Below are 18,002 nucleotides of genomic sequence, written 5' to 3' on the forward strand. Positions count from 1 at the left end.
ATACATGCCAATAATAATATAAATTATAAATAAATAGAAATCTGCGTTTTCTGCAAAAAACGTTATGCGATGGATTTGCCATCTAAAGTCATCATCATCTTAATATGTAAATGTATGTACTAGACTAATACATCAGCCAATAGTCTCTCAATCTTTCTCAGCTACAGCTCTCGCCTCTCTCCCATCTGTTGCTTCATAACACTGTGCGTGATGAGACGTTCGCTCTATCTTACCCTTTCTTTTGAGCTTGCTCTCTACTCTCGCTCCATGGCTATTTGCTTCAAGCTACGTTCGCCCTTCCTCACTCTCTCTACTATCGGTCTCAATCGCTCTCTCCCTTTTAATCGACAAAAACGCTGCACATCTTCGTGACTATAATATTATTATATGTAATTGCGTTTCATCCGTAAAAAAATTACTCTCATGTACCTTAAGAAGTTTTACTGCAAAAGGTTATTTATTTCAATAAAAAAATTATTAATTTTTCTAAGAGAACATTTTTATCATCCTCTTTAATTCGCATACATATGTCAAAATTTTTGTTTTTTTTTAATTATGATATAATACTTATGGCTGCTAGTTGCCCCCTAAAACAATTTTTTTATTAGGTACAGTCATGGTAATACCTACTACACACACAATACAAAAGTCGTAACTTGTAACCACCTCGGATTATACACAATTTGTAGACAAAATGTATATCTGCAGGGGCAGCACTATGCTACACGTATGGCTTAAAAGTAACCAAAAAGCCAATAGCACTATGTTTTTCAGTGGTCTAGTCCTAGTCTGTGATTTACAGATAATATACGTAGATAGTACATAGTCCCTTTGACGCAGAGTCGCAGAGCATGTGTGCCAATGGTTGTGTGTTGAGATGTTGATAATGTAAATACTAAATAACTGTAACAAAATTAATCAAATTTAGTGTGCCAAGATGGCTGCTCCATCCAACGGAACTGGAAATCTTGTAGACGAGTTTGAAGAGTCATTTCAGGTATGCATTTGATAATAATTTTTTAAAGATATAAGCTTTAATTGTTTAGTGTTTAGTATTTGGTTCTAACCTTCTTTCTGTTCCGGCATCTGTCAAACAAGAAGTACCAACATAAGAAAGTAAATCCGTGTCTTGTTAAAACCAACTTGAAGCTTCATAGGGTAAATTTTGACGTTTTTTCATAAAACAGTCCATATGAATGGTCTACGTGACCTAGTTTTACTTATGCGGCTTCAACCGATTTATAGTGATTTTTGTTGCAAGCGTATCGAGTCGGCCATTTTACTAATCATTGATGTTTTTACTATAATTAAATGAAGGTTGCTCTTAATAAGTTAATACAAAACTTAGAATGAAACATATGCAAGATAATCAAACAATTGAACGTCGATCAATAAATTATGGCTGCTAATATATAAGTGAAAAGTGCGGTTAATAAGTGACGAAATATTGTGATTGACTGTGATCGTGTTGATATTCGACAATGTCTGGTGGAGATGAGATCTGTTCCTCGGGGACAGGTGTTAACATCCAAGTTTTTCGTCCTACTTGGGATGAATTCAAAGATTTTAACAAATACATACAGTATATGGAATCGAAAGGAGCAAATAAAGCTGGTCTTGCTAAAGTTATACCTCCACCAGAATGGGTTCCCAGGCGAAATGGTTATGATTTAGAAGACCTGAACATCACTATTCCTTCACCGATTTGTCAAGTTGTGACTGGAAAGCAAGGTTTATTTCAACAAATTAATATTCAAAAGAAATCAATGACAGTAAAACAGTTCTCTGTACTTGCGAACTCTGCGAAATATTGCACACCACGACACACTAGTTTTGAAGACTTAGAACGAAAGTATTGGAAGAATGTCACCTATGTAGCACCAATTTATGGCGCAGATGTGAATGGAAGCATCACAGACCCTGATGTTAATGAGTGGAACATCAACCGCTTAGGTACAATCTTGGACTTTGTTAACTCTGATTATGGTATTGAAATAGATGGTGTGAATACGGCTTACCTCTATTTTGGTATGTGGAAGACAACATTTGCTTGGCATACAGAAGATATGGATTTGTATTCCATTAATTATTTGCACTTTGGTGAGCCAAAAACTTGGTATGCAGTACCTCCTGAACATGGAAAACGATTTGAACGAATAGCTGCTGGTTTCTTTCCGACTTCAGCCAAAACATGCCAAGCATTCTTAAGGCACAAGATGACTTTAATCTCACCTCAAATTTTAAAGCAATATTCCGTACCTGTTAACAAAATAACTCAAGAGGCAGGTGAAATTATGATTACATTTCCCTATGGTTATCATGCTGGGTTTAACCATGGTTTTAACTGTGCTGAGTCAACAAACTTTGCAGCACCAAGGTGGGTTGAATATGGAAAGCGAGCTACTCAGTGCACATGCAGCAATGACATGGTAAAAATTTCTATGGATACATTTGTGAAACGGTTCCAACCTGATCGCTATGAGTTATGGCTTAAAGGTCAAGATATAGGCTGCCACCCTGAACAACCAGAAAAAATGGTTCCTGCTCCACATCCTTCTGGTCAAGATATTCTTTGTAATAAAAATAATACAGAACTCCCACAAACATTTATTGAAGCTGAAGAAGAAGGGTTGAAGAAGAAGAAAAGACATCCATTACATTTAAAACGTGCCATGGCAAGTAAAAGCATTTCAGAAGGGGCTATTGCAGTGTCAATATTGGGTCATGACGTCATGGATGATGATGAAATGGCTATGGCCGAAGGGGATCTAGACATGATGACATCAATGAAAAAACCTATAATGCCAATGGAGCCAGGAGACCCGCAGTTAGATGCCCTAGAAGATATATGGTTGAAAGGAGACGAGATGGATCCTTCAGAAGCACAGTTGCCAGATGTTGGTTACATGGATTCAGATAAAGACTCAGACTATGAAGTACCTAGGTCAAAAAAGCTTGCTAAAGTTAGAAAACCTAGAAAGGACAGTATTAAAAAAGAGAAAAAAGAGGTGGATGAAATAGACAAGCCAAAATCAACACCAAAAAAAAGGCAGTTTAAAACAAAAAAATTATCAAATAAAGAGCTTGAAGATATGTCAGATGTCATTTTGAATTGGGACTTACCACATCACAACATTGGAACTGAAACAGTAGTTAGTCAATCAGATCCATTAAGTAACATAACTGACTCAAATACAGAGGCTAAATGTAACACAACACCACAGACAGACATCACAAATGAACCTAAAAAGAAAAAACCAGGTAGAAAACCTAAAGACCCTAGTCAAGGCACACTGAGAAAAGATGTTATTAAAAAAGAACAGACTAAACGCTCACCTAGGCCAAAGAAAGAAAAGCTTGAAGGGGACAAAAATTTACGCAAACCAAGAAAACAAAAGGCTCCAAAATGCAATCCAGACTTTGAGTATCATTCACCTTTACAGCCTGTTATTTCCAGACAGAATAAAATTTATAACGAACAGTCACCAAAACATCATAAAAAGCCGCCTGGTTGTTCTAAAGTGTACCCAGGACTTGCCGACCCTAATTTACGAGTACCTTCAGTATTGCCACCTATAAATAAGAATCCTAGTGCTTTTGAAAGTGAATTTCACAAATTCATGTCAAGAAGTCAGAACGAATTAACGCCTATATACCATAAGAAGTCCCCACCAAAAACGAAGAGAACTGAAACTAAACCAGTAAAAGAAGCTATACCCCAGAGAACAGACTTTCCACTACCAATTGGGCAGTATAACGATAATATTTTCCTAGACACACCCATAGATTATAGAATGTATCAAACGCAAAGTATGCCCCCACCGCAGATGGCAAACCCCTCACAAGATAGTAAAGTATCTAGAGGAGATTATTATTCAAACTCATATAATTTTAATAACCCTTACGATTCCATAAATAACCCATTCTACAGAAGTCCGTACCAAACGCCATGGTATAATTATCAAAAATAGGCAATATTATTGGTTGTATGTTTCTCTAAATATGATTTTATGTATAAGTAATAAATAATGTAAGATTTAAATTTGATTATTATTTCACCTCTCACATTTAGCGGAACATACCACACTTTCAATATAGCTGTAAAAAATAACTGAATTGTTTTGGATTCTGTAGTCTAGTAGATTTTTTTTTTTAATACAATAGTCTAGTACAAATTAAACAAGAATATTATTATTTGCATAAAGATCTCTATATTAAAACTAATTGTGAAATTATAGATTTTAGCTGTTTAAATAATGAAATTAATTGTAAATTTTATGTAAGGTTACAAATAAAAAGGCTGAATTCACAAATATATAGAGATATAATTTTTATTTATTTCATGTTTAAGTTATTTAAATTTATCAGAAGACAAACAAGTTTGTGGATTAGGAGTGTTTTTTGTATGGTCAAACATTTGGTCTTCCTAATGGGAATTAAAGATTTAACGGGCTTATAAAAATATGATTGAACTGAAAATCATTTTCTGATTTAATTACAATTTTTAATTCAGTTAATCAGTTATCTCTACCCTGCTCTGCTGTTAGGTTAATGGTGGATTCAGGGGGGGGAGTCATGGTAGTTATAACCCCTACTGAGCTGGTTCCAGGACTTAGGTCGACCACTAACTGAACATAATGATTTTATTTCAATACTTTGTCTCCATCCAGATTTTATGTAACTACATATCTTTATAGATATTTAAAGTTATTATATTTAATTAACTAAATATTATTATTTAGTTAATTAACCTTATATGATGACAAACATATAGGTTCTTGACTTGACTACAAATATGTGATCCCCTCCTAGCGCCAAAGCTAAATCCGCCCTTGAATGAGGTACTGCAATGTATGTCTAGTCGAAGAGAAGATGCCAGAAAAGATCCAACCTGTTTTTTAATACTATTTCGGTGGTTAGGCGGACGAGACCAAGCATTTGTTCTTTTGTTAAATGTGATGCTAGCCATTTTAGTTGAATGATTTTAATGATTTATTTATTGAGTTCTGAAAATTTGTAATAATAATTATTATAAGTTAAGAAAGTTTTCGCATTTGTTTTAGTTTTACTACGGTATTGTGTAACGCCCAAACCCAATAACCTATCTCAATCCTTTTTTAACCATCTCAGATAGACATCTTAATCAAATATTGATAAGTGTGCCAATAACCAATCAACGGATTGTAATAGCCATCTGTCGATACAAGCTATCCATGATAGGTCAAATCGGTGTATATGGATAGACCTTTGTATAAAAATGACAGTTCAATTGCGCCAATATCCTATGTTAAGATTTTAACTAACACCAGTTTTTCAAATAATTAAAAAGCTATTTGATATGTTTTGAATATAGACATGTATATTTTAATATTATTTGTACGGTTTTATTTATTTTATTTGTTTTATATTGATTATTATCAAATATGAGTGTAAAGAGCTAAGTGATTGAATTCAATCCGTCGCCAAAAATGGATTGTCTTCGTAGGGTTTGGTTAGTGGGATGCAGATAGGACATCGATCGACTGTCACGGTCTGTTAAAAAATGGTCATTTTAGATTTTCAATCTGATCTGAATGAATCTGATATTGTAGATTAATTGTTGGGTTCGGGCGTATGTCATCGTTTCTCAAGCGGGGGTCCAATGGGGGGGATAAAGTTTGTTTTACATAGGGTCTGATAAAAATAATACAAACTCTAATAAAAGAAATACAAACTGCATATTTTAATAAAAGATTCGGCAAGAAATAGCGCCCTATGTAGGTAATATTACGGGGTCGCTAGACTGTGTTACAACTTTGGCTTTTTCGGTATATATCGGGTTGAGAAGTTGATTAAGCACTTACTTGGGCATGTATACAGTAATTATTTATTTAGCGTATTGTCATATGCTTAAAAACGAAATGCATTTTCGTGGATTCCTACAAAAAATTAATACGTTTATTAACTATTATTTTTGAGAGCTTTGTTTGCTTTTGCTGACAAGAGAAATGAGGGGGAGGGGGGGGGGGGGTAAATTAGTAAATCTGAACAGAATCATCAAATATTAAGAACAGTTATTAATATTTGAAGAGTTTCAAGAAACCTCCGATATCCAAGGAAAACCATCGTTGTACGTGTGTACTAAAATGTTATTTTTAATTTGTAATTTTTTGTTTTAACTAATAAGACTGTAAATAAAAATGTGTTCTCCACTCTTTATTTTCATTTAATCCCACAATGTAAAGTCAACTCTCATAAACGGCGCGTTTCAAGGCGGTTTTTGTTTTGACCGCTTTTTAAACACTGCAAAATACTGCCAATGTGAAGAAGGAGGACTTTTTAAACACTGCAAAATACTGCCAATAACAGAAAAAGTAAAAAAAATGTCTTCTAGTCGAGCACTTTTTTCGAGATGACATAAAAAAAACGTGTGGAGCATGACGTACAGACTAGAGCGGTTACGCAAGTTCGGCTTTGTACATCGAGAGCGTACAACGTATATGGCAAGAGAACGTTACGGTATTTGCTACCGCGGCTAATAAATAGTCTACCCAATCGCTTAACAGATAGCCTAACACTAACCAACATAAATTCTAAATTAATAAACTACTTTAACATGCATTTGTCGCTCTCCTAAACAAGACTGCTATGGTTACATTAATACAGACCACAGCGGTTTTCTAATGTAACATTGTAATATACTATATTATTTCGTAAAATTAAGAGAAAAAACTATTTTTTGGAACCAGCTGCCCACTGAAGTATTTTCGAACTAATTCGACTTAGGGTCACTTAAGAACCCTTACAAGTGAATGAGTGAGTAAGAGTGAGATATATTTTTTTTGTAAGTCCCGCGTTGCAATACTACTCCTAATTTGATGTTAGTTGTAATCAAATCAAATCAAAAATCATTTATTCATATAAGTAACATAATGTACACTTATGAACGTCAAAAAAAAGAAATATACATTAAATGATTCTAATTGTACATTTACTGCCAGTTCTCAAATCAAGGGTGTAGAAAGGACGAGAAGAACTGGCAGTAAACTGTAAGCCCATATAACCCATTTTCAAACGATTTTCATTGATCATCGCTCCAGCCACTGCCACTGAACTTAACTCGGTTCTTGTTTCTTGGATGCTTTTTTAAATATAAACCCGAGATTGTAAAGTATCGTTAATATTATAAAAAGGGCGTGCGTACAAAGTACACATGTCAGAAGTAAAACTGCTTTGTAAATTATTTATTACTAAGGTAAAAGCCCCAATAGATGATCATGTATATTTGTGTATCTATATTCACACTGTTTACACTGTTATAAATACAAAATCTGCGTTTACTGCACAAGTCGTTATGCGACAGAATTGCCATCTAAGGTTTTAATATGTACTAAACGAATACATCAACCAATAGCGTCTATTGTTTCTCGATCTCCCTCTCTCACTCTCTCTCAATCGCTCTCTCCTTTTTCTTAGACAAAAACTGCACATCTTCGTGACGTTTCATCCTTATTTTCGCGCCGAAGAAGTTACACTTTAACAAAATGATAGTCCATAATTAATATTTCAGCATTGTCTCAACGTGTTTACGAAGCAAGAAGCGTCAACATGTGTGGAAAAGGAAGAAGTTAAGGTTGAAGTTGAAAGGTTCATTGACCTGGCGAGGCAGATGGAAGCTTCCTTCTTACAGAAAAGGTAGGGGATCGTTCATAATAACCCTGGCTCTACCAAGGATCCATTCTTCATCTTGGACTTGCTTATCATATTGAATTTATACCCAAACATAGACCATTTGACTCCTTCAGGAAAAGAGCGTACCAATTGTTTAAAGGCCGGCAAGGCAATCGCGAGCCCTCTGGCATTGAGAGTGTTTATGGGCGGCGGTATCACTTAACATCAGGTGGGCCTCCTGCCCGTTTGCCCCCTGTTCTAAAAAAAATATGTGTGTGTACCAGAGTACACAGGTAAGAAGTGAAACTTCTTTACGACATATCATTTTTCTACTATTTGCAACTTCACGAAAATGGGGTAGATAAGGCTTAAGAAAAACAATTTTTTCACTCATATTTATTAATACTTGCTAATTTTAACAGATTTATATACATTCACTAATACTTACAATCAAAAAGTGAGGTTAACCTCAAATAAATATTAAAATCATGCTCATACGTGTTGAATTTATAAAACGAAATGTTTACTCTCACTTTTTTTGTAAATTCACGTATATTTGAACAAGTCTTCTTATTTTATCACTTTCAAATTAATACATTGTTATTCTTATTTCAAACCAAACTTGTCACTACTAAACTCTATGAATGACCAATTTCCAGATTCTTACTATCAGCTATGAAGCCGGAACTACTAGTAAAAGAAGAGAACAACGACTTGAAGTGCGAGTTGCAGCGCAAGGAAGAGTTGCTCAGACGTCACTACGACAAGATCAGCCAGTGGCATAACCTGCTAGCTGATCTCCAGGTTTGTGTTACCTTCAATCATGGTGGCCAAAGGAAAATGAGGTCAAAGAAGCTAAATCGCTCATATCTGGTCAGTTCACTCAGGAACATACCTTAGATAACCGGGGAAGGAGGGGGACTATCTTCTGATGATATAGACAAAGGAGTGAATGCTGGGATTGAATAGAGTAATGGTGCTTTGCGTTATAGTAGAAAAATCTCAAACGAGGCAGTGTGGCCCTGAAAAATTAAATTTTTATTCTAGCAATTTTTTTTTGTTTGTACATTGACCTTAAAGTTGAGGGACCGGGTGGGTGTCATCCCAAAAAGATGACCCCTGGTGCGGATTGCCCCCTCCGCCCCCCCTTTCCTACGCCACAGCTCTCTTGTGACAGTGTAGAGTTTTGATTCGCTACAATATCAGAAATTTTTAGGGTCACACAGTATACAACAAGTGTCAACAGCAAACGACACCGCAGCCGATGCAACAAGCCGCCTCACCGATGCAGCAACCGTGTAGCGTGCAGCAAAGCGTGCAGGTACAATGCAATTAGTTTTACAAATTTTCGTAAACTACCCTCATAAATATTTTTCTGAGGTAAACTACCCTCATAAATATTTTTCTGTTTGGCCTTTGGATTTTTCTGGTATAATTATGAAGTATAAAGATTTATTTAGGTTTTAAGACGTGTGCTAAATTTCGTAAGTAACCCCCTTTATTTATGTTTGCCATAAATTGATATCGTATTGATGTAATAATAATCATTTGAGATTTAGATTAAGCATCCTCTCAACTTGTCTTATGTTCCGAAAGGATTTATGTTTATATTACGTTAAGTATCTACATTCATTAATGAAATAGACCAGCTCATAGGGTATCCTGTAGGGGGTTTACGTTAAGTATGTACATTCATTATTGGAAGAGACCAGCTCACAAATAGGGTATCTTGTGGGGGTTGCACTTTCTCTCTCTGATAACCTTAGTTATAATTATTTAGGCCCAGCAAATGGCAGCTGCAGCAGCTGCGCAGCAAGTGGCACTCCAGCAGCAAGCAATGCAGCAACAGCAGGTCAGACCCCCTTTACCGCCCGCGTATCCCAATACCGTCACGAGGCGGTAACAAATAATACAAACTGACTAAGATATAGCTATCTCTCTTTAACATCAACGATGTTGTCTCTTTCTATTCGTATTAAAGGGTTGCCTGATTACAAAGCCGTTATTATAAATGTTGTTGTACTAAAAATTAAAAAAAGCACCAATGGTTGATTATTCAAATATATAATTATGTTTAGTGTAAAACAACTTAATAAGCTTTAAAAAAATTAATTGATTAGTATATAAACACTGGCATCTACAAAAAATATTTAATTAAATAATTCTTTTAAAAAATTATCGAAATCAACCCAGCCATTTAGTATTTAATTATAAATAGAAGGATTATATAATGTAAAGATTATGGCAAGCCTAAAAGAAAAGATGTAATTTTGGAAATTAAAAAGTAATATTTGTTGCTAAAATAATAAATAAATTTGTACTTTTAAAATAGAAACATCATATGAAATGATGTTCTGTACATTATATACAATTCTAAAGTTTGTTTTTTAAATATAAAAGTGTTAAATAAGGTTTTATAACAATTAAATCCGTTTCCTATCGGAAAGTTAACTTTTAGTAACAATTAACCGTTCATAAACGTCTGTAGTATTAAATCAAACGCCTTTAATATATATATCTAGGCATAGATAACACTCAAAGTGTCAATTTGTGTAATAAATTCGCATTTTTATGTTATTTTTATTAGTTAACGGGATTGTTAAGGTTATAATATGAGGAATGGTGATTATGTGTTTGTTTCGCAAATTCTTAAATGTTTTGTATTTTTGTCAAATAACTTTTCCCAGGTAAATTTTAGATTATTGAAGAAAAATCATTATATAAAGAACGTAATACCTAAGTTTACGTAAATAAATACGCGCTATGGCTTCCAACAACAATTTAGCTAAACTTTTTTTGAATGAAACGTAAAATAAAAGTTAAACGATGCTCGCGCTTTTTTGACCTTGAACCCCTGACCGAGTTAAAAGAGTTCAAGGTTAAACAAAACGGAATAATTTAGTCGAAACAAAATCAGTTTAAAAGCTATTTAAAACTTTTTGGAATACAGATTTGTGCGGTTATTCTTATAGATATAATTTTAAATTAATGTTTATTGTAGTGTTTTATTTTTAAGAACGCATGCGTTGTAATTTTAGTAGCAATTGGTAGTAGCCACTGTTCTATTAAATAAATACATTTTAAGTTTATTTTTTGTTTTATTTTGCATACACCTGCTTTTTAGAGTATGCACGCATGTTTTTTTGAGGCACAAAAGCTTATCAACTTGTATATAATATTTATATAAGGGAGTTAAACTCAGATGTGTTACAAAAATAAAATTTTAAGAAACAACATTTAGTTTGCTATTTCAGTTGAAAATCACTTATAGTTCTTTTGTAATCAATCCAAAATGTACTCATAAGTCATAACAAAGAATTCAAATTACAGACACATACATAGACAAACAAAACTAGTGTCTTTTCCACAGACTAACAAAACTAAACGAACGTTTGTAAAAACAAATAGATAATTTATAGAAACATCTATTCTTTATATTTATATATAATAAGGATTATCAAAGATTATGTAATCTGTGAAACAGAAACACTAATATAATAGAAATGGGGCTTGGGAAATCATTATTAAACACGCGTAAACAACGTTAATTTGCTATGAAATTAAATAATTCAATTATGAGCTTCCAAGTTCCAGTATTTAGAGACGTAATGTCAGCGGTACTTTTGTCAAATGATATACGAACAACAATGTTTAATTTAACAAAATTTAACGTTGGTTGGTAGTAAATACTTTTAATGTTATAAATGCCGGTATGATCGGCCTTTGATACACTACCTTTTTGGTTTCGCTTGGCTTATGCTAGAAGCATTTTGAATTTGATTACCTTTTCGCAAATTTATTAGTATCGCCCCCAATTGTAGATTTTTTTAGTATCCGTATGTGAACTTTTTTAAGTCAAAGTATTCGTTATATTATATAGTCTGATAATAAAGTCAGTGTTTGGGGCTTGGGGCCCATGCCCCAGGGGAGCAATTGATTATTAAGGGGGCCTATCCGAAAATTATATTTTTACTTTTTCGTTAAGAATTTCTTCCTAAAACCTATACTTTAAGTGTCTTAAGTAATACAATTTTAGATATCAAAACTTATATGTTAGGGAGAGTTATTGCGTAACGCAATTTAGGGTAGGAGGGGGATATTGTAAAACGTTACGTTACAAGGGCGGGATTAAAACGACGCGTTACGTAACATTTTTTATTTAAAAAAAATAAGACACCTCTTTTAATGCATATTGGGACATGCCAGAGCGGCACAAACTTATTACTTCTGTATCTTCTTCTTAAACTTAATCGTCAAAAACGTTACGTTGAACGCTCCCTTATGAAGACGGGGTGACTGACAGGAGACTGGTGTGGTGTCCAGCCCAAAAAAAATGTCATTTTTAGACAATTTTTTTGTGTTTTTTTGCATACAAAAATTTTTTTAGACAATTTTTTTTTTGTTTTTTGCCTTTAATTTTTTAATATATACAACCTTTAATTTTCACCTCTCGAAAATTAACCTCTATTTTTTATTTGTTTGTTTTATACAGAGAAAACTACACGGAAAATCCTAAATAGTTTTCATTGCAGAAAACCGAACAGTTTCTGGGGTAGCATAGCAAAATGTTCCATATTGGTATGAACTAAACTAAACTAAAACTAAACTTCGTGGTGGCAGCTAGTTATTTTAATATCATTGTGTATACGGCCACCGAACTGTCGTACCGTTAATAAACACATTATTATCAATTCAGCGGTTGTTGGTGTTTTCAAACATTTTAGATGCAGAGCAATTTGGCTCAGAGTATGTTCCTGGCTGGTGGCCGAGGTGGTTACGCGGGTGCCGCCTTGCAGGGACCACTCGCGTACTTGGAGAAGACTGCGACCAATATAGGTATAAATATTTAGAAGAATAGAGAGAATTGGTCTTTTTACTGGATAGAAGCGTTCAAGTATTACATAACATGATTTATGCGTTATTGTATATATATTATATTATATATTATTTTCGACTTTCCGATACTTTATACTACATCAATGGCAACTTTTAGTTTAAATGAGTCATTGCGTAACCTAACGGTTTACTATCGGGTATAGAAAAACGTTATGGCGTAATGTAGTCTCCAAAAATTTCGTATTGTTGCTAACATGAATACATATGTCTCTTTTCATCATGTCGTTAACAATATGTCAGAAAGAGATGAAAGATGACTTCGATTTAAAGTGCTTTATCTATAGTTTTTTGATTGTAAAATAGGTTTTAGTCTACGTCGATTTCGGCGTGCGTTTGTAATAATTGTATTTTTCAGACATGGTGGGGCTGGGTGATGGGCGAAGGTGACGCGGTCGCGGGAGGGGAAGGGGACGTGGGCGTGGCAGAGGCAGAGGTAATACTCACTCGTTCTTTATTCATTCATGATTTAAAATGCAGTTCGAAAACTTAAACCCTTTTGTCATATAGAGATGGAGGGTTTCTGTGCATCTTCTACCGCATATACTGATAGTCTTTTGTGGAGTTGTTCAGAATATACCTGCAGCTGAGTTTCATCACCGGACTTCGAAATTAAGGAAATTCCACCCGTATCACGACGTCCGTGATTCCACAACTATGGGGAACCAGCTACCTAATGAAATACTTCTGAAGCAATTCCATACGTCCATGGGGTATGGAATTGCTTCAGAAGTATTTCATTACCTGTAAGATAAAAAAAACATAGTATATGCATAACAAATGGTAGCTTTTTTTCGTTCATTGATGCTGGTTGCAACCAGTGTTCATATGAGGGCATTTTCAGCTGGTAAAAAATAGCTTTTGATGTTAACTTGGTGCCGCGTTTCAGATGGTACTCTCGATACTTTTAAAGAGTTATTTCAAAATCACTCTTAAATATCTAGGATTCCGAGATTAATCCCATTAGATCTGAAATTGACGGCCTCGACTCGAGATTGTATTCCCTACTTGAATGTGAGGCAAGATTCGTATCATTACTTTTTTTTAATAACAGTGGCAAACGGACTTAATTTAATTTTGTAAACGTTTTTGACATTCATAAGCATGCCTTAAGTCGCATCTAAACTGAATAAATACATTTTGATTGATTGATTGATTGATTGGAAAGGAGACTCACCTTATTTATGTAATACCGCCATGGACACTGACAGACTCAGAAGATATTATGTATTACATACAATTTACACATTACATACATGATACAAGCCGACCTTTTAAGACTTGGTATAAAAGTTTACTAACCTACCGAACCATTGGATTATTTTCAGGTCGCGGTGCATCCCCTGAATACGGTGGCAGCTTGACGCCTCCGTAGCCCTCCCTCCCCGCGGGGACCTCCCCCGCAGCTCACTCATTCGCTGATCTACTAGATTCACTCATGTCTTAACTATGTTAGCGTAGACACGTGTATTGGAGATGGAGGCAGATGTATTTTTTTATAGTAAGGTTTTTGTTTCCATTCGTTAGGATAGGTGGAGACAAATTTGTTTATAGTAATATATATAAGAGTCGTAGTTACACCATTTATAATTCAAGAATTTTCAGGATCGAGTGTTTTTGAATATAATTATTATAATTAAAAGATATAGTTCATTCGTTATAAATGGTTTAAACGCACTGACAGCTCCATTAATCTATGGTTCGTTTAAAAAAGTGACGTGATTTGAAATTGAAGTTGACCAGTTGTTTCTTAATTTTAAATTGATCAAATAAATAAAATATAAGATAACATTTGCATGCCTATTCATATGTGGCGGATTTTTGTAATTTATGTAACTTTATGTGACTTAGGTATTAATTTTAAAATTTTAAATCTAATTCATCAACATTACGTTCGCCTAGCCTTGTCTGCCTCCATTAGTAAATCAGTGAGTGACATAGAGTGAGTTTAAAATAGACTGCCGTGATGTGTAAGACTCTAATAGTAATTACTCTATAAGACCAAGAGATAATGAAACCTCCGTGTGACGGTATATTTGTAAGGCTAGAAATTTTGGAGTTATACTTTTGGCGCGATGGAGAAAAATGATGAGTGTGAATTTTTACGATGCGCGCGCACACCACTTAAATTCGACATCGTAAAGTTAGGTCTAGGTGGCATGGAAATCGATAACTATGTTCAAGTTGTATATTCTAGTATTTTTATATTTTAAGACGTGTTTCGTAACAGTACAATTAAACAGTGTGAATAAATAAATATTATTTTGGTGTTTTAAAAATCAATTTCATATACGATGGTGATAGTATTTACTAATAATTTATTTATTTAAATAAAATCTCTTTGATTAATTTTAATATTTATTATTTAGTTAATCACTACTGCATTTTAGTTATTTTTTCCATACGCTAAAGAAGTATAACTTCTAACAGTACATAAGTACACTACTTTTTTATAGTAGTTAGTGATGTTTGTAGTACGTTAGTGTGGACTCAATTTACTTCTATATGTTCCTTGGAGCAAGCCTCTAAGACTACCCTTTTTTTAATGAAGTAGGTAAAAATGCACAAATGCAGGCCCGCGAGCGTATGCAGTCGCTATCGCGGGGACTGTGGGGATGGCTATCTCTTAATCCCTCTGCTGACCAGAGGGGAGAAGCCCGACCCACTGAAATTTCCTCCTGGACCCTCAATACCGCCTGCGGTGCTAGACTACACACATTCTGGATGAATGACGTCCAGCACCGCATTGAGCTCCCCGGGGGTCACACAAGGCAATCAACCCAGAAAGTTCAGGCGGGTATGTCCCCATAAGGGCCTGGCTACCCTTGGCTAGCCAAATCAAGTCGCCAGTAGGTACTGTCAGTCTGTCATCTCAGGTTTCGTATTGAGATTAGACGCTCTAGGCATAGAAAGGAAACCGTTGGTCCTGGCCGCATTTCCAAATTGGTGACAAGTGACTTAATGGCCATACAAATCGATATAAATTGTACGTATCGACGTTGCCATGGCATGATGTTAGTGGCCTTAGGTGTAAAATACCAAAACACGCAAAATTGTATTTGTCTTTTGAATAGTTCTTTTTAAAATTAAATTTATGTAGATCAGGAGCGTGAGACAAAGTCACTTTTCGACAGGCGTGACCCATGGTCACGTGAGAAGAGAACGCTAATGTCATTTGACAGTCTGTTAGTGTTAGTCACGCCTGTTAAACAGGGATTTTGCTGGACAATCAGCTCCCGTAGTAGAGTTTTATGAATTAATAATATACTTAGCGATACTCCCAATTTCTTTTAAACAGAAATAATTTACCTAATAAATGATGATAGATATAAATACGTACCCTATTATTATGAAAGCTGTAGCTAATGTAGCTAACTCAGACTACGTACAGCTTACTCTGTGTAGCCAGGCGCGATATTTTCCAGAGTTAGTTGACTATTACAGATATAGGACCTAAGTTAATTTTTTCTACTCTGTGACAGTCTAAAATTTGCATCTTGACTAAAAACCCCAAAAATAAAAAGGTGAATGTTTTTATTTTTTAATTTCTTATCCTCTCCGACGCCACTGGTGTGAAACTTTATTTTAATTACGTAATTATAAGAAAACTCGCGAAATGACTACCGTAGCTACTAATATTCCTAAAAAATCCAAACATATTCCTAATATTCATAGGTTGTATTGCAGTTTTATACAGAAATCTGTATATATAGAAGTAATAAAATTGTTTAGTACACAGGTATTATGTATTTTGCCTTGTCTAGTAATGTCTAGCGTAGATAAGAATATTTATTATTAACAATTTATTATGTAGATTGTTATTACCTGTCAGCTGTCAACCTGGTAACTGAACTTAGTATACTCGATGACATACCCTGAAAGTTTTCGTATGGAATTTCTAGATTACTTAATTAGTAATTAGTATTAAGTGGTCTAATATCTATTCCGCATGTGTGGATGTACCTATTGAGTATATTTCAGTGTGATCTACAGATTAAATTTAGGTGTATTTGTCAAAAAATCCCATAAGTAACGTTAGTATTGTAATATGGAAGCATTCAAGTATTATGTTACGCAATTTTTGGAGATTCTTGAAAACCCCTCCCCCTTCCCCCATGTAACTTGCCGTAAGATTTTTCTGTACGCAATAGTAAAACGATTCGTTACCGATCAATCTCCTTCGTGCCCTCTCCATCTACACGACACTGGCGAAGTACCTTGTGCCCAGTTGGCACAAATTAAAGCCAAAAAAAAAAAAAAAAAACGATTCGTGACAACAGTGACTCTTACGTACGTAAAAATTACCATTATGTGGTGAAAAGTACCGGAAAGTCGAAAATTATATTAACGTTAATCAATCCCCGTCTGGCTTTCCAAGAGGGAAATCATAAGCAAACTCGTTATATAATATTTGATAGCATCTATAATAATAATCTTTATTTATTTTCTCACAAAACTTCATACATGATAAGTTACAACTATTTATTAATGTATGTAAATAATTGTCAATCTTAATATCTATGTAATTTATAACAACTGTTTAAAAGTTAAGAATAACATTATACAATAGTAATATTTTTTAATAATTAAATTTTAAGGTTAGTTATTAGATATATTTTTAGTTAATGTATATTATATTAATATAATTTCATAGTAATTATAATTCTATATTACAAGTAATATACCTTTAAGCGAGTTTAGTCCTCGGGAAATAATTACACTTTTCCTCACGAAAAATCTGGTAGTTAATTCCAAGGTTTGAGAGAGATATAAATATAATCTGTATTATGGTTTTTATAGTCTGTGTGAGAAGACCACCGCTTTTGTTGTTTAAGGTCGCTGCAGTGCTAGATTATATTTTATGTATTTATGATATTAGTTTGAATTACCGCGACGATTGTGATCTTTTAGCACAGACTAAAAATAACTATAAATTAAATACTTATGTAGTATGTTATGTATGTAATAGCTTGTAGAAGGAAAATTCTTAAATTAATTATACTTATTACCTTTTAAAAGCGACATTTAAATATAATTGTAGCATATTGAAATAAATGCATTATGATTGATACATTGTTTGATTGTTAATAAATATGGTCAGACGAAGTTTGCATCCCCAAGGAGTTTTTATATTTATGTTAGCGCGCCATTTCTCGTCACTGACATATTGAAATCCTTAATCATCCGTGGCTTCGTATTTTAATTGAAACTATTTCATAAAGTAAGAATTATGAGATATTACTATGTCTAATATGATACAATTCAAAAAGGCAGTAAAGATGCATGTCAGAGTGGACACAGTTGACTAAAATTGAGACGGTTAAGTACTAAAGTAAAAACGATGAATAAAGATAATGGATTTTTTTACATTTATCAATTATTTTCAAATTTCTAAATTATATAGTTTCGTTTGCGATTGTACGGCTCAAAAGAACCAGATCTTCAAATCCTCGCTAACC

At 34.1% G+C, this 18,002-nt stretch overlaps 2 protein-coding genes and 1 long non-coding RNA gene across 3 annotated transcripts; all 3 read left to right on the top strand.

Annotated features, from left to right (window-relative positions):
- Positions 1-831: 831 nt before the first annotated feature.
- LOC110999090 (mediator of RNA polymerase II transcription subunit 28) lies at positions 832-10,739 on the top strand. The gene is made up of 5 exons (XM_045633605.1): positions 832-997; positions 7,550-7,674; positions 8,310-8,454; positions 8,867-8,971; positions 9,431-10,739. Exons 1-5 carry the CDS (start codon positions 938-940, stop codon positions 9,551-9,553), a joined length of 558 nt encoding a protein of 185 aa, XP_045489561.1. The 5' UTR covers positions 832-937; the 3' UTR covers positions 9,554-10,739.
- LOC123690325 (probable lysine-specific demethylase 4B) lies at positions 1,208-4,042 on the top strand. Its single transcript, XM_045633604.1, has one exon. It carries the CDS (start codon positions 1,482-1,484, stop codon positions 3,969-3,971), a length of 2,490 nt encoding a protein of 829 aa, XP_045489560.1. The 5' UTR covers positions 1,208-1,481; the 3' UTR covers positions 3,972-4,042.
- Positions 10,740-12,252: 1,513 nt separating the features above from the next.
- On the top strand, positions 12,253-14,675 carry LOC110999089. The gene is made up of 3 exons (XR_002600379.2): positions 12,253-12,486; positions 12,902-12,979; positions 13,872-14,675. It is a non-coding gene; the product is annotated as an uncharacterized LOC110999089 (long non-coding RNA).
- Positions 14,676-18,002: the final 3,327 nt, after the last annotated feature.

Source organism: Pieris rapae, chromosome 24 (genome assembly GCF_905147795.1).
Source record: "Pieris rapae chromosome 24, ilPieRapa1.1, whole genome shotgun sequence".
NCBI lineage: Eukaryota > Metazoa > Arthropoda > Insecta > Lepidoptera > Pieridae > Pieris > Pieris rapae.

What these genes read in the sequence shown, in the direction of transcription:
- LOC110999090 (XM_045633605.1), top strand. Translation starts at nt 938, where the DNA reads ATGGCTGCTCCATCCAACGGAACTGGAAATCTTGTAGACGAGTTTGAA. An exon ending in AGTTTGAAGAGTCATTTCAG is followed by an intron (nt 998 to 7,549) that starts GTATGCATTTGA and finishes TTAATATTTCAG; the next exon opens with CATTGTCTCAACGTGTTTAC. An exon ending in GCTTCCTTCTTACAGAAAAG is followed by an intron (nt 7,675 to 8,309) that starts GTAGGGGATCGT and finishes ACCAATTTCCAG; the next exon opens with ATTCTTACTATCAGCTATGA.
- LOC123690325 (XM_045633604.1), top strand. Translation starts at nt 1,482, where the DNA reads ATGTCTGGTGGAGATGAGATCTGTTCCTCGGGGACAGGTGTTAACATC.